Source organism: Bactrocera neohumeralis, chromosome 2 (genome assembly GCF_024586455.1).
Source record: "Bactrocera neohumeralis isolate Rockhampton chromosome 2, APGP_CSIRO_Bneo_wtdbg2-racon-allhic-juicebox.fasta_v2, whole genome shotgun sequence".
In the NCBI taxonomy this organism is placed as follows: Eukaryota; Metazoa; Arthropoda; class Insecta; order Diptera; family Tephritidae; genus Bactrocera; species Bactrocera neohumeralis.
This window is the reverse complement of record NC_065919.1, coordinates 89,865,366-89,881,882: the sequence shown is the minus strand read 5'-3', so window position 1 is coordinate 89,881,882 and position 16,517 is coordinate 89,865,366. Positions and strand designations below refer to the sequence as shown.

The window sequence follows — 16,517 nt, the reverse complement described above, 5'->3', positions numbered from 1 at the left end:
TTTCTGTATTTCTTCTTTGAAAAAAAGTAGCTAACCTCGAAATGGATCACCCTTTATAAGAGGAATGTGAATAGTCACGAATCTTCTAATATTTTGATGGCAGTATAACTGTTATTTTTTACTGAGAGTGAATTGTTATCACTTCACTGCATTTGTGACTTTGACAATGGCAAAATAAACCAGAACTTTTCAGCACTTCACAACATCGCCATTCACAAACAAGACACACTTTCGAACCGTCTTTTCTCTCTTTTTTGACGTTTTCTCATCGTTATTGGAGCTGAACAGTTTCGGTTTGGATATACGTATGTAGAGTGGCGTCCATTGCAATACGAACAATACGTCTGTAGATTAGATTGGAATGAAATTTAAGGAATGCGCTGCTACCGGGGGTCTGTTATGCTTTCTCTTGTTATAAGAACACTTCGTTTAACCCAGTTATATCAAAGAGACTTATTAAAGCTCTTGGGTTAATGGTTTTAAAGTGTTCTCTCACCGGATTTAGTTGTCCAATTGTCTGACTCCTTCTTCTTGCTATTGCCAAGCAATCCAGGAGTACGTGCACTGGTGACTCTGCTCTTTGGTCGCAAAAGCGACATTGATCCGTGCAGGGTACTGCTGCAGCAAACCCGCAGCCTGTAGTGACCTGAATAAAATCCCACAAGCTGCCTTAACTTGTCTCTGGGAAGAACGATTAGTTTCTTCAACTGTTTTGTATCATACTCTCCAAGAAATATGCTTGCCCGTCAAAACCCACCACTTGTTGCCAGTGACTTTATCTATTGGTCTGCTCCTCTTTACGTGGCTCCTCCGATAATTAGTGGGATCCCACAGCAAAGAACACTTCGGTTCCTATGGGACTGGTCCCAGCACCTTCTTTCGCTAGGAGATCGGCTAACTCGTTTCCATTGAATCCTCTGTGTTCAAGAATCCAAGCTAGTGGTATATTGTTCATAGTGTCAGCCCTGTCAAGCACTTTTATACTCTCCTATCACTGAGAATGAATAATTGTTGCCCATGATAGTTCCTCCCTAGAATGATTTCAGCGCACCTGCTAGTGGCTTAGACCTCTGCTTGAAAAATGTTTGGAAACATGCTCATGAACACTGACACTTTGAGACTTGGACCCACTAGTGCTCTGTAAGTTGACGTCAAAAACAAGCAAATGCCCAGGAGTTTTGATAACTGACAGCTGGTTTGACAGCTACATATATCTCTAGGAAACTTCATTCCTTTTAAACACATGTATTCACACACTTCGTGAGAGATATAAATTATCTTTTGATGTTTCACTAATTGCCTTGAGAGTCAATATATTTTGAACGATTCTTCTGTTACAAAAATAACCTTTTTATGGCATTTTCCGTCACTTTGGCCAGTATTTCGGGCAATAGGTCCTCACATTCTTGACGGATATTGTCTTTAAAGGCTGCAAGAGTTTGAGGCTTGTTGACATAAACCCGCGACTTCAAAAAGAACCACAAAAAGAAGTCTGGAGCGGTCAAATCAGGCGATCTTGCTGGCCAGTGCAAATCGCCAAAACGGGAGATTAGGCGCCCTGTGAATGCATCCTTCAGTATATCGGTTGTGGCACGTACAGTGTGTGCCGTTGTGTCCTGTTGGAACCACATGTTTTCCAATCCCAATTCATCAAGTTGTGGCAAAACGAACTCGTTGATCATTGCTCTGTAGCGCTCACCACTCACAGTAACCGTTTGGCCCGCGACGTCTTCGAAGAAAAAATGTCCGATGAATCCTCCAGCGAAAACAGCACACCATACAGTGACTTTGAGCGGGTGTAATAGCTCTTCGTGGGTTACACGCGGATTTTCAGTGCCGCAGAAGCGGAAATATTTACGTACCCGCTAAGATGGAAATGGGACTCATCACTCATGATTATTTTTGATGAAAAATCATCTTCCTCTTGGTGGCGATTAAGGATGGCTTGAGCGAATTTGTTTAGCCATGAACGATACTGTCCTGACATGGCTCCAATGACTTTGTAGTTCCCCCACATCTAAAACCAACTATGTGATCAACAATTTTCTACAACGGAATAGTTGTTTAATGGACCACCCTAGTGTTTCTGACCTTTAACTGCACTCACTTCCGCTTGCCTGCAATGTAATTACCTATGAACTGGAGATATGCAACAATTTGCAGCAATACAAGGTACTTATGTTATTGAAGCGAGGCTCACAAGCTAATTGAGTGCTCTGAAGGTAATGTCAAACTCCGAAATCAACCAACCAATCATACAGTAAACCACTCAATGCTTACGAACTCGTACTTTCCGAAGTGTGCTATGTGCGAATATAGAAACGGTTGCATGCCCTCTGTTGTGACTTTAAATTCCATGTTTGTATGGACGTGTAAGCACTGTGTGCATATCTCACTTGCTTTTCGCCCCTTGGCCTTTTATGTTTCGCTTTTTTGTTCGTCGAGACCAAATACGAGAACAAAATGATTGCCCATTATTGCCAAAAAGCAATTAAGAAAATACACGTTGTCATTGTGTGATTGCATGTCTGCCCTACCACAATATCGATGCCTCTGCCTCTGTGTGTGTGTGTGTGTGGTGGTGGTTTACTTACTTCTGAGAGCATGTGCAAGTTACTCGCCTCCTCTGTATGTTAGTTAAATGACGAAGGCGTACACAGGTCAGCCGGCAAGACCGCATTGGGCACTTGGGTGCGTGTGTATGTATGTATGTGTGTGTTTAAATGAATACACAGTACATGTGTTTGATTGCGAGATATTGGAATACATGAAATAGCGTGTCACTTTCCTGTGACACATTGACACGCTCACACCACATGGCTATTGCCAAGCTATTACGGCGTTGTATGTATGTGTCAGTTTAAAATGGTTGTTCAATTTTGTGGCACACAAGTGGTAGATCACTTCAATGAATTGATTGCACACTATCGCAAGGCAACCATCACAACTCTAAATGAAAACAAATAATCTTCGCAAATAGTTTGCACTTCAGTTAAGTTTGAAGGAGCACATCAATTATGGGATGATTCTTCTGGACATCAACCAAACATAAATTGTAGATTTACTTTAATTTCTTATTTATTTTTATTTATTTTTTTCTTGCTTCCCTCCTCCGCAGCAGTAGATAATTTCGGTGGTATTTAATTCTCAGAGCTCAGCACTGGCCCACTGTGCGTTTGCCGTGCTGAGCTTAATCAGTTACTTGTCCTTGAATGTGATATACTACTGCTATGGCGCTATTAAATAACGACCATTTCCGAACAACCACGAAGGCCCACATTACATTTATTTACAGTTATTCATTTAAAATGAGTGTATATGTGCGTGAGTTAGTCAGTTAAGAAAATATCTTTGGAGCAAAAACACTGTTTTTTTTTTACTTACAAATGTATTTGTTTAATATGACAGGAAAAAGTTCGTTACTTAATTCAATGGCGCAATGCTACAGAATGCACTCTGTCTATCCATACCATGGCTAAAAGACATTGCTATTTTAATAACGGGTAGGTGATAACGGGGTCTTTAAGAAAAACAGCGGCGACTGATACTAAACCTGCCACCTATAGACCTATTCGCTGAAATCTGCGCAGCAAAATCGGCGAGATGACTACCGGCTGCAGAGGAATTTACATATAGGACCTTCGGGCATAACGCAATGGGCAATGGCGGTTGGGAAAACACTGACTACTTGGGCCAGATCACAAAGCCATCGAGGGCAACGAAATAGTGGACGATAATTGTGTGCGGCTAACATCTGAAAACGTGATAAACATTGGGAAACTCAAGCATTGTCTATAAAACGATCTCTACAGAAGTATGGTAAAGAAAAACAAAACACGATGGAACGAGCTACCTGCAAGACTGCAAAAGTCAAAAATTCCTATTGACACTCAAGAAGGAACTGTACGAAATTGATCGGAATAGTAACTGTTCACTATTTGGTGGCGGCACACGCCCGCAGAATGGGGCTAACAGATACAGAAGACTGCAGGAAATGTTTAGAGCAGGGTACGAGGAAAACAATGGAGCATCATTAGTGAGCCCGTAGAGTCTGCCAAAATTTGCATCAAACGCAGGTATTCCAAAGGATGACTACTTCTCTTGTACCAAGGGAGTGAACTCCATCCGGTATCGCAAAGAACCAAAACTGGTCTATGCATGGCCTATTGCCTACCAGTTTAACCTAACCTAATTTAATGGAAATATTGCAAATTTGAATTTTTACGCCTCGGACTTACAGTTTTTTAATTTATTCTAGAAATAAGTAAAAAAATATGTAATAAATAAAATAAACTCACCAATAATCACCAAAATCAGTATGATTCTGAATTTTTCTAACTACTTCAACTGCGCTAAGGTAATTATGGATGTAAGCTGGATGTAGACCTTGCTTTACTGCGGGATACCTACTCAAAAACCACTTATGAACTCACATTGCCAGCGTCAACAACAACTTGGATAATTAAACGCAAACTAAAATCGAAGGAGTGATCGCAACTTCTTTGCAAACTTTTTGCGAGAAACGTTTTCACAACTTGCATGAATATAGTTTCGATGTTTTTGAAATTAAAATTTGCACAAATTAATACTAAGTCTTAGGTTCAACAAATTAGTTTTTTTTGCAGTCCAGAGCGAAATACTCTCATGACAACTCATTTGCTGAGTTCGGTTACAGGAAGCAATTAAAAATGTTGCATTTTCCAATAATTCTAAGTTTGTTCAGCGATAACAAACCATTTACGTCAGCACATCAATTTATTATTCAGCTAACATACAGAGTTACATACATATTTCATTAGAATGGCGTACAAGTAAAACACCAGTGCGAACCTGCGAGTACTTAAAGAAAACGACTCGCACTTAGAGGCTTGCGTTTCTCGAACCGACTACGGAATACGGCAATGAATAAGGCAACCGTCGCCGCACTTTCGGTAGCTTTGTACCTATACTCCTATCCAGCAGAAGCAAGGAATAATACAGTATTAGGTAAATTTTACCCTTCCATTAAATCAACATATTAATTATATACATTTTTATACCTGAAATTAACGTCGATTTCTTACCACAGATTATCCGAAATGGAAAGCGCAGGAAGACGCAAAACAAAAAAAGCATTTTGAAAAACTTCAGAGAGTGGAGCAGGACAAAGCTAACACTGCTTTGCTGATGAACTTGCAGAGCACTCTTTACATAAACGGTTTACCTGACGCACAGAAACACCATATTTATGCCGCAATAACATCGCTGAAAGTTGCAGCCACAGTTAATGATGTCGATTTCAAAAAAGCTGCTTACAACGATGCACTCGGCACATTTATTAGTGTTTTATCGTCCTAAATAAGCCCATTGCATAGATGTAGATGCGCTTAACCGTAAAATGTTCGTCACTCAAATGACACTAAATAAACATATACAAACACAGCGCTACAAACAAGAGTTAAGTGTGAATATCTGGGAATTAAAATTATTTTCTTGTAGATGTTGTCGAGTAGAACGAAAATCCAATTTTGCAATTTGCCAAACAACCCCAAAATCTCGACTTATGCTCATAAAGGAATTTTTGATTTTGATTTTGATTTTGAAGTAAAGTAAAGTTGCTCGATATTCGTACGAAGTTCATCAATCGTCCCTGGGTTGTTTGCATAGACTATAGACTTGACGTAGCCGCACAGGAAATAGTCTAACGGCGTAAAATTGCACGGCGAGGCTATTTCGTGAGATAACACGGTCACCATTTGCCGTCCTATTTGAACCACATATTGTCCAAGTTCATATCATCAAATTTGGACCAAAATATTCGGTTATCATTCAGCGGTAGCCATCCCCATTCACAGTAACGTGCTGGTGTTGATCATCACGGAAGATGGGCACTTCTTTGTCTCACTGGCACGGGAACATTTTGTACTATGCCTGTGGATTCAAATTTTTTAACTAGACACTCAATTGTTGATCTGACAGGACGACTATGACGACCTTAAATTCGATGTAGCGTTCTTAAAGTTGACGCCATTGCCTCAAAATTTAATAAAATCGACTCGTTGTTGGATATTTCTCTCTATCTCTCGCCACATCTATAGGGTTGCCAACGTTCTGGATTCCTGTCCATTGTCGAATGTTCGAAGCCACGAAAGTTGTTTACGGCCAATGCCCCGTTTTTCTTCAATTTTTTCTTGGATAATTAATTGTAAGAGCTCATATTTGGAGTACCTCATAATATGTCCTAGGTAGGCTGCTTTTCTTTGTTTTATTGTCTTTAACAACTCTATATTGCGGTTCACTCTTCTCAAAACTTCAGTGTTTGTAACTCTATCTGTCCATTGGATTTTTAGGACTCTTCTAATAAGCCATAGCTCGAAGGACTCTAACTTGTTGATATCTGTGATTTTTAGAGCCCACGTTTCCATCGCATAGAGAAGCACTGACCAAACAAAGCATTTTAAAAAACGTATTTTGATGAGAAAAGTTACTTGAAATTTTTAACTCTTTCGATGGGCATATTGTTAACCATGAGGTATGTGTCATACTAATAACTATGTACTTGCACTTCATCTTGTTTATGTAAATGTACTACCTAAGTTAACTCGGTTTACAAGTTCTTGTAATCCCATCAAGCTATCGGCTATAAGTGTAGTGTCTGCATAGCGTATAATATTGATAAAAATACCATTCAGTTAACCAATAAATATTACTAAAGGAAAGTATATGGATCAAAAGTGTTTTTTTGTTCTTTTTTCTTTAAATCTGCATTGTCAATTTTATCGATGCAACTATATGCTGTAGTGAACCGATACTCGTATCATAGGTATATGTGCGACTAGAAATATAACAAACAAGTAAGACAGAGTGTGAATGCTTCTATAACGAATGTAAAAAATACCTCAACGGTCAAGCAAATTCCTCACACTGCTTAACAATTATAAATTGCTTCAAAATCATTTTGTTCCTTCAATGAGTATTCCGTAGGCGTTCGCTTAGTAAGTGAACACACCGTACATAAATATGTAGAAACTGATCCAGTATTAGCACTTAATAAATATTCGACTACTTTACTTAATAGATTATTGTGGCAACTTTATGGAGTTTAAATTAGCTAATTACACCCGAACACGTAGAAAGCGTTTCTAAATTAGTTTTTTTTTATTTGAAAGCAGGTCTTAAAATCATAAAATTTGTAATAAATAACGACAATGCCATAACTTTGCCTAATTATTTGAATAATTTCAATAGGCGCAGGTACAAATATTGTAAATTATATGCGCGTGGATGTTTGTGCGCAAGTAATAAAAATGGTTGCCCTCTAAAGGGAATCTAAATTTTCCGACGACGAGTAATGAATTTCTATAACAGGGCTTACCTATTTATAGTGCACACAAGCCAAATCCATTTTCACTAGTGAAGCATTTACAAATCAATAGTTATTTCTTCGCGTGGTCTAAGATGAAAGTAAGCACGGTTTCAATTGTCATGGCAATCCTTTGCACCCTGTCATCTTGGCGAAACGACCGCTCATACCGGAGCCAAGTATACCGGGCAGTTTGTGTGGAAGTAATGTCCCGGGATCGAACAAACTAGACTTGAACATCAGTTCTTTGATAAGTAGTATCAAAGTAGCTCTCACTACAACTGGTCTATGTGTGGAGATGATGCCAGATCTAAATCTCGCCTTGAAATCATTATTAAAAGTTAGTGGACAGGCGTGTGACGTAAGTGTTATACATAAGAAAGTTGCCTACTACGAAGCCCGCGAAGCACTGACCAGATGCATGAGCGTGTGAAGTGCCAGCTTAAACAAGAGTTACATATATATAATACTAGCTGACCCCGCAGTCGTTGTCCTGCGTGAAATTATGTGTTTAGAAATGAAAAAGTTGAATTTATCATTTCACTTTTTTTCAATGTATCGGAGCTTGATAAACAATATTTTTTGGTTTCTGTTCCGGTGTACTATAGAAAAGATGGTTTTCCAACTCGTATGCAGGCCACGTACATCTGGAAGAGTGAAAAACATAGCATTTCCAAATGTATACCATACACTATGCGACTATCCTTGTGTCTCAAATGCAATTTTAACTGGAAACTGAATACGTTTGAACTGAAATGGCAAATCGTTAGAACTCAGAGGAATTCGTAGAATCAAGGATTCTGCCCCTTTGTATTCGATAGCTGCGTCACAATCAGTCAGGTTCCATTACACAGTTTCGGCGCCTGAATATTGTGGAACATAATAACGACAGATCCAACTTTGAGACGCAAATGATGCGGTGGCATACCAAGCCTATTCAAAGAATTTAGAAATTCCACGATCGATCAAGTCTCCCGGAATTTGACTTTGAATCTTCCAGTTTAAGTCAACAACATCGGAATTTTTGGCCGCTAACATTGCGCGTGCACTTAAGGAATTGTAGTTACGATAATTTGTCCAATGTCCGAATATTCGTGATGAGTTCATCTTTGGTGAATTGGTAAAGGGAAGAAGGAATTGATATCAAACTACCGGAAGTATCAACCGGAATTTACCCATTTCCAATTCTTAGCGAATACGATGTAAAATGTCTTCGGCAATGTCATTTTTGTTCGTATTCCATAATTGACGCTAATTTGATGGCTGATCATCGCGAAAAGTGTGCTAACTTCATTCCAGTGAATATCATGTTCCAGCAATTGTAATTGTAATTGTATGTATAATATCAAGATTTTTCCGAATGGAGCAAGTTCTCGCAAACGGTTCACTGACGAAAGTTGAGAAAAAACTCCTAAATGTTAATTTTGTTGCTGGGGGTGTTTTCTCTGTTTGTACTGTATTCTCTGTGTTGAAATAGACTATTTGGTCATTCTCCAAATTAACTGCGAGACGCACAACAGTCGGAAAACGTTCATGAACCGCAAAAGTAAATATCATACAAAGCGCTTTATTGCAGTTCACGTATCGACCGTATCGTTCAAGATCAGTAACCGCCATATTGCTTCCTTTGGTGACGTATTTACACACGAATTTTATCGATTCCACCAAACAGCAATACGCAACATTGACATGACTTTTGAATGTGAATTAGATAAGAGTGGCGAATATGGTACGATCCATATGTTGTCGACTTCGATGTGTTGTTAACTTCGATATTCACGCCTCTGAATTGAATGCTAAATGTTCTGCCATTGTCATCTGGTGAGCGACGCTGATACATTGGATATCCATCATTTCTAGTTTGTGTTTCCGAAAGAAAAGCACCTGGATAGTGTTTCGTACATTTATTGTCAGACATACAAACCGAAGTGGTATTGTGCTGTCCGTAAGGTACATGAACCATATTGGTTTCGTATAATTCTGCTTCTATCTATGGAGAGAATTTTCGCAGAAATGATTTCATCAATTTGATTTGGTGTAACCACCATCCACCATCCAAAGAAGAATATGTGCGTGCGGCAAACCTCTCTTTTGCCACTCAACAGAGTACATCCAGCCTCTAACAGCACCACATATACGTTGCTTTAAGATAAAGTTTACAAAACATCGCCACTGTTGTTTGTAAAGTCGTTCTCTGACATCGTGACGATCGCTTGCTGATTGCCCGTGATCCATAATTTCATTCATATGTCATCGCATCCTGGGAATACGCGGTCATGTTCCATGAGCTGTCAATATACATACTTATGTTGATGCCAAAACGAACGCGACCTCTTCGGGGCATCGTAACAAATTTCAATCTGTAATTGAGCACTTTGTGTGAAACACACATAACGTTTTCACGGAATAAATTTCAATAATTTTTTTTTGAATAACCACAATAAATAAAGCAAACGACAAATTTGACAATTGAAAAACAAAAGGAAAAAATGTTGAAAAATTTTTATTTATTTTTTTGGAATTGTCCAACTTTCCGACTTTTCCTCACGAAAAGCATACGGTTTATTTATTTCTAAACTATCCTCGATCTACAGCGAACAACCTCTGAAAATTTCATCAAGATTGGTTCAGCTGTTCTCGAGCATTAGCGTTACTAACAGCATCCATTCGTTTGTATGGGAAAAAGAAAAGGGCTCTTTTTAGGGGTTTTCTGGCAATTATTCAAACTTTTTTCGCCATAAAAACCATCCTTGAGCCTCAACGAACATTTTAAAAAAAGAATTGGCAAAATTGGTCCAGGCGTTCTCCAGTTATAAGCGTAGTAACTAACGTCACTTTCTTTTATATATAATATACTATAACTGATGATATCTATAAACAATTTACATATATTATAAGAGTATCTAAGGTATTTCTATGATTAGTTATAAAATCCGATCCAAATTTTGAAACCTGGCAGTCATGTTTCTAGCTTTCGTGCGATAAATGTCGATATATTGAGCAACTGTTAAATTTTTTTAAATTATTTGCTGTTTTATAAGAAAAGGTTGGAGAAACGAAAAATAAAAATAAGTGTAAAGACTCACTGCTTAACCGGAAGAGTATACCAACAAAGAATGTTTGTACATTAAATTAAGAAGGTGGAAGTCCAAATTCGCGCTCAATGATTATGGTTCTGCTACTAGAGCTAAGAAAACTTGAATAACTATATTAGAGAGCCTCTACGTAACGATCTGGTAAATTGTCGACTTGGATCAGTCATCGGATTCAACTTAAATGCGAATCAGCTGTTTATTGCATACCGCACCTCTTTATGTAGGAATAGATTTTAATCTTCTCTTGCCATTATGTTACACAGTTAAGCAGTTTTCGAGCATTCAAGGTGGAATTAGGCTCTCGTTCCCTCCTTAGAATGGATTGATTTACTCGTTTACTGCTTCACTTATATAAACACGTGTACGTACTTAATTCAGCTTTCCTTCCAAACCTTTTCAAGACTCTCGTCGATATTACTTTTTTGCTGGCAACTAACGGTATGATTTTCCTAAGCATGCAAGGATGAGACGTCGCGGGTACTCCGTATCAAGCCGAAAATTGTCTGCAGTTTTGATCGATTTACTTCACCGCTGACAGTGTTTCATTAAACTATAAGCAAATATGTGTAGAAGAGTGTGTGCGGACATGGCAAAGTGTCAAAGTAATACATTTAACTTGAGAAGTTATTTATATGCTAATTTTTCTTAGCGCTGCATAAAATCAGATCTCGCTGCGCTCAGCGTAAGCCATTGACATAAGTGACACTCAACTGGCATAAAGTGTGGCTTTGAACGATGGCAACGACAAATGCAAACATAAATATGCTCATCGAACGCACCGAAAACACCGAACCGAGCCACAGAGCAGCCAATTGAGCGCAAGCAAGGTGGCGTTTAAGTGCGAGCGTCACCGCTCAAGGAACAAAATTTTGTGACAAAGTTAAAAATAATGCCAAATGACGACTGTTGCACGTGCTTTGCTGCTCGTCTGCCTCGATGTGTGTGTATGTGATCCATTTCGGGCAACAAATTTCACAACCATTGCAATCGAATCGAATGCATTGCAATTCAATTCACCGCACACAAACATTTCGGTTGCGCCTCACCGGTCAGCGATACTAAGACATGACCCCACATTGTGAGTGTGTGTTCGTCTATGTATGTATGGATATGTGCGCATGCAGCAACGTACTTACGATCAATGAACGACGAACAACGCTGTTCCGTGGGTAGTTGTCTGTTTATGTGTATGTGTGTGTGCATGTGTGCATATTACGCTGATGCCTTTTGTGCGCTTGCATAGGTCAACTGGGAATGCTTTGAATGCCGAGGCAACACTCTCTATGTCGGCACTGATTGTAATTGTATACAGAACGCTTACCGCTTGTAACCAACATCACGTTCGGCCCGTTGTTGGGCACATACATGCGCACCACCATACATGCACAACCCCCTGCAAACATGCACCTTCTTACATACATACACACATAGGTACTCTATACATATAAGCATTTCGGTTGCCTCGAACGAAACGGTGCCGAAACGCTCCATTGGCTGCAATGAGATTTGCTCTGCTACAGTGGGCAAATGACTTGTTCTCGTCCAAACAGCCAAGCAGAACTCTGTTTGTATGCATGTTTGTATATTTGTATGTGTGTGTGTTGTTCAATGGCGCTGCAATACTCATAAAAGAAGCAATCATTCGACACAATAAACAATCGAAATGAGCATTTGAATGATGTTCAGCATATTAAGTTCACAGTTTTGTATCGCCACTGATTATCCAACGTTGGAGGTGGAGGTGGAAAAATAACAAAGCACAATACACCACATTGTCATGGTTTAAGACAATGACAACAAAAACGTTCGCTTACAAAAAAAAACGCGAGACATTGAAAAACGAGCTGAAAATCCATTTCATTTCACATTTGTTTCCTATGTTTTTGTGCTCTGGAACAATAGGTAGCGCAAATTGAGCATTGAATACTCTTCCCGGGAGCTTTGCAACAGGGAGGCCTTAGCCTATTATATTCTATGCATTTTAGCGTTTAACTAGCTTAGTGCTCAAGCTGAATATACAATGAGCGTCAGCAAAGATTACAGGTACCCGAAACTGTTTTCTACTGGGGAATGTTTCCAAGTTCGCTTCTTCAGACATGCTGCCCCGCTTATTATCTACAGCTTGTACGTTTGCAAGTGCTATAATCATCTTTGACTCGCTATTTACCTGTTAGGTGTATGCGATCATTGCCCTCATGTCGAAAATTTTGCTTGTGGAAGCAACAACTGAGTGAGTAAGCGGAAGAGAGGACAAGAGAGTACTCTCAGTACAAGAGAGTCTACGAATACCTCGATAAAGTAGTACAATCTCTATCTTTGAAGCTACCAAATTTTATTTTACACATTTCAGACCAGTTTGACTTATATGAATCGGCAAATGACCAAATAGGTACTGACAAAATTTAAAATACAGAAATTACTTTATTGATTTTAAAATCAAAAACTTGAAATAAATTATAATCTTATATAATTGAAATGGTACTTCTTGGCCTCTTTTCCAATCAAGGGGTTACTATAATCACCACAAAAAAATTAACATTACAATCGCGCATCTTCAGAAGATATCTGTGGACTTTTGGAAAACCCGCTTAAGTCGAGATAAGTAAATTTTCCAATTTCTTGATCACAGAAGCACATTTTCATAACGGTCATTTCTGTCTTATCGGCGTACTGATAGCGTGATTAGCGACGGAGATATGAATTTTGAAAAAGCATCTTAAGTCGATATTTTTTCCTAGTGCATTTGCGAAAACAACTTAAGTCAGATAAGATAGAAAAGAGAAAAAACATTCTAAATAAACCTCTAACTATCGTTTAGAAAACCATCTTAAGTCAACTTGATGTGACACTTTATTTTTTATTTTGCTTTTGGAAAAAGAACTTAACTCGGTGTAAGTGCTTTTTCCTCGGGCAGAACTTGAAATAATACCAATATAAAAGGAGTTCAGTTCATTTTAGAAATTATGTTATGATCAACTCTCGCCGTGTTAACACGTCTTATGTCCTGCTGAGAGCATTTTCTGACATTTTCCGAACAGAAAGGCTAAGTCTGCGGGTATTTTTATTGAACTTAGGTGTTTTTTTTTAAATGCAAATATAACAAAAAGTTTGCCAAATAAGTTATTTTTACAATGAAAAGGGGACAGATTCTTACAAATATGGCAAGAAAACAACCTCTGAAAGTTTATTGGCAGATCGGCAAATGCGAGTTACGGACTGTGATTTAACCCTACTTTCTTTTGAAGTTAGCACATCACGTGTTCGTTCTGAGTCGCAACAACGCAAGGTTTCTGTTGAATTTACAAGTCAAAGCGAGTCTGAAGAAGACGTGTTTCATGCGATTTTTTAGACTCAAGATTTTGTACCTTCAACTGAAAGTTCTGAGCTGAATGCCACCACTGAAAGCATACAAATTATGGCAAATGTATTAGAAGAGAACATCAATAATTTTGTCTCACCTGGTTTGAATGAGGCCGAGCTTTTTTCTACTCCTAATAAATCACCAAAACAAACTAAAAAGCCAGGTAGAAATTTAAACAAGGAATACAAAAAGTCTAGAAAAAACTGCAGTTATTACACAAATATACAAGTTCTGGGGGAATGTAGAATGAAATGCAAAACAAAAATTTGCTTCGAAGAACAAACCATCCTCTTTAAAAGTTATTGGAATAGGGACTATAACTCACGTCGGCAAATACTATCAAGCCTAATTGACGTTCAGCACAAAAAAACTGCCACCTTAGATAACCCGAACAAAAGAGAGTACGTTTTTATTTACCATTTCGAAACTAATTGCGAAAACACCAAAGTTTGCAAGAAATGTTTCCTTCAATTGTATGGCGAAACAGAACAGAGAATCAAAACTATTTGTATGTACAAAACACAACCGGAATACTGCGGAGTCCCTCCTAATGACCGCCGCGGATGGAGTGCTCCAAGCAACAAGCTTACGGTTGAGAAGCATAACGAAGTTTTGAACTTTATAAACTCTATACCAAAATATGAAAGCCATTACAGTCGGCATCATACTACCAAGATCTATTTCCAACGAGGATTTAATCAGGCATCACTCTATAGATTGTATAAAGAAAATATTTCTAATCCGGTGTCAGAATCAAAATTTCAGGAAATATTTAAAAGTTTAGACATTAAATTTAAAAAAACCCCAGCTTGATTTATGTACCCAATGCGAAACATTGAAAGAAAAAATAAAAACACTGAGAATATGGAGGAAAAATCTGAGATTACTTTACAATTAAAAAACCACCATGATGCTGCTGATTTCGCATATGACTGTAAGAAAAGGGACAAAGAACTCTCCCGTCAAGATAAGTCTGTGAAAATGTTTTCTTTCGACCTGCAGCAGTGTCTGCCAACGCCTTATTTGAAGGCTTCAATGTTTTTTTATAAACGTCCCTTGTGGACCTTCAACTTAACTATTCATGATGGTGCCACTAACAAGGCCAACTGCTACATTTGGCATGAAGCCATTGCGAAGCGCGGAGCTAATGACATCGGCTCTTGCATTTATAAGTGCCTCGCAAGCTTATCTAATGACGTAAAGCATGTCATTTTATACAGTGATTCATGCACTGGTTAAAATCGTAACCCGTATGTTTGTGCTATGTTTGCAAAGGTGTTGGAAGATCATCCCACAATTGAAACAACTGATCACAAGATTCTGGTTGCTGGTCATACCCATCTAGAATGTGATACAGTTCACGCACAGATAGAAAAGAAAAAGAAATACACTTCTGTTTCTATTCAACATCCCCATGACCGGTCAAATTTAATTGCTGCTACAATCAAAATGTATATTACTCAGGAAATGAAGCAAGAAGAATTCTACAATTTCAATGCATTCATGAAAGACAAATATACCTGGAGAAACAATAACACCGAAGGTTAGTATTTTACTTATAAGTAATAGTATTAATATTAGTATTTTGCTTATTTCTTATTTAAAAATTATTATTTCTTACAATTTTTTAGGTGAGAAGTTTGAGTGGAAGTTTGTAAGGTGGTTGCGGTATGTGAAAAAGGAGTCTGGACTGATACGCTACAAATATTCTCTTGGCTTGGACGATCCATTTAAGGAATTAAACATAAAAGCACGGCGTAAAAGAGATCAAAACTATGAGCTTGCAAATACTTATACGGGTCCTCTCCCTATTCCTGCAAACAAAAAACGCGATTTGCTAGATATGTTGCCGTTGGTCAACCCAGAGCTGCACAGTTTTTACCGAAATCTTAAAGTTGAAGGAGAATCCGTGGTTGAAATAGATTCAGATTTGGATGAAATTGAAGAAAATCTCTAAAAATTTAATTAATAAAATTCAAAAATATATATTTGTTTGTGTTCATATCCGTATATGCATCTGTATTGAAGTGTCTATTTATTTTATTGTATTACTGATGTTAATTTTCTTTTATTGTTTAAAAATTCTTTTGTTAAATGCAAATTTTTTAAATCTTTACTTATGAGTTTTCTATTGTAAACTACATAAATAACTTGCATATTTTGTCTTTTATGAAGAAAAATGAATTTGAGATTATCCACTTAAGTCTGGTTTGTGTCATTAAAATGTTTGAAAAAGGAACTTAAGTCGTAATAGGTTAAAAATTTTGTGAAATTTTTCGTCTTAGATGATTTTTGTAAATGCTCTTACCTGACATCAGCGGATATTTTTTTCTCAAATCAGTTTGGAAGAAGCACTTATTTCATTTAAACTTGGTTTAAAATAAAACTGATGCGGTTAGTCGAAGACAGTTAACTGGAAAATCATAAGAAATCATGACCCTTTTATGTAATGGTCCTATTTCTTTTTAATATGTATTAACAAAAGTTTTGTTAACAGTTAAATGTGTTTTTTCGCTCTCCTTTAAAATTTTGTTTTTAGACTTAAGTCTTTTCCAAATGTCCACAGAATATGTTAACGCAGGGTTGCACCGCAAGTGCATTACATTGTGGCAAGGACATGACATCTAGGTCTCCTCTATTGCGCGGACTGACGGACGTGTAATCTGTTGGAAAGCTTCGCAAACGGCTTTCTCAGTCGACTGACACATGAGCTCCGTTA

The 16,517-nt window shown here is 37.9% G+C and overlaps 2 protein-coding genes across 2 annotated transcripts; both read left to right on the top strand.

Moving 5' to 3' along the window:
• The first annotated feature begins 4,638 nt into the window (after nt 1-4,638).
• Nucleotides 4,639-5,436, top strand: LOC126751502 (uncharacterized). Its single transcript, XM_050461819.1, has 2 exons — nt 4,639-4,986; nt 5,069-5,436. The coding sequence occupies exons 1-2, from the start codon at nt 4,902-4,904 to the stop codon at nt 5,335-5,337; spliced, it is 354 nt and encodes a 117-aa protein (XP_050317776.1). The 5' UTR covers nt 4,639-4,901; the 3' UTR covers nt 5,338-5,436.
• A 9,405-nt stretch (nt 5,437-14,841) lies between these two features.
• On the top strand, nt 14,842-15,755 carry LOC126766896 (uncharacterized). Its single transcript, XM_050484588.1, has 2 exons — nt 14,842-15,341; nt 15,430-15,755. The coding sequence occupies exons 1-2, from the start codon at nt 15,062-15,064 to the stop codon at nt 15,753-15,755; spliced, it is 606 nt and encodes a 201-aa protein (XP_050340545.1). The 5' UTR covers nt 14,842-15,061.
• Nucleotides 15,756-16,517: the final 762 nt, after the last annotated feature.

Excerpts from the sequence above, each read along its gene's own strand:
- LOC126766896 (XM_050484588.1), top strand. The coding sequence starts at position 15,062 with ATGTTTGCAAAGGTGTTGGAAGATCATCCCACAATTGAAACAACTGAT. Across the intron at positions 15,342-15,429 it reads GAGAAACAATAACACCGAAG|GTGAGAAGTTTGAGTGGAAG; the intron begins GTTAGTATTTTA and ends ACAATTTTTTAG.
- LOC126751502 (XM_050461819.1), top strand. The coding sequence starts at position 4,902 with ATGAATAAGGCAACCGTCGCCGCACTTTCGGTAGCTTTGTACCTATAC. Across the intron at positions 4,987-5,068 it reads AAGGAATAATACAGTATTAG|ATTATCCGAAATGGAAAGCG; the intron begins GTAAATTTTACC and ends TTCTTACCACAG.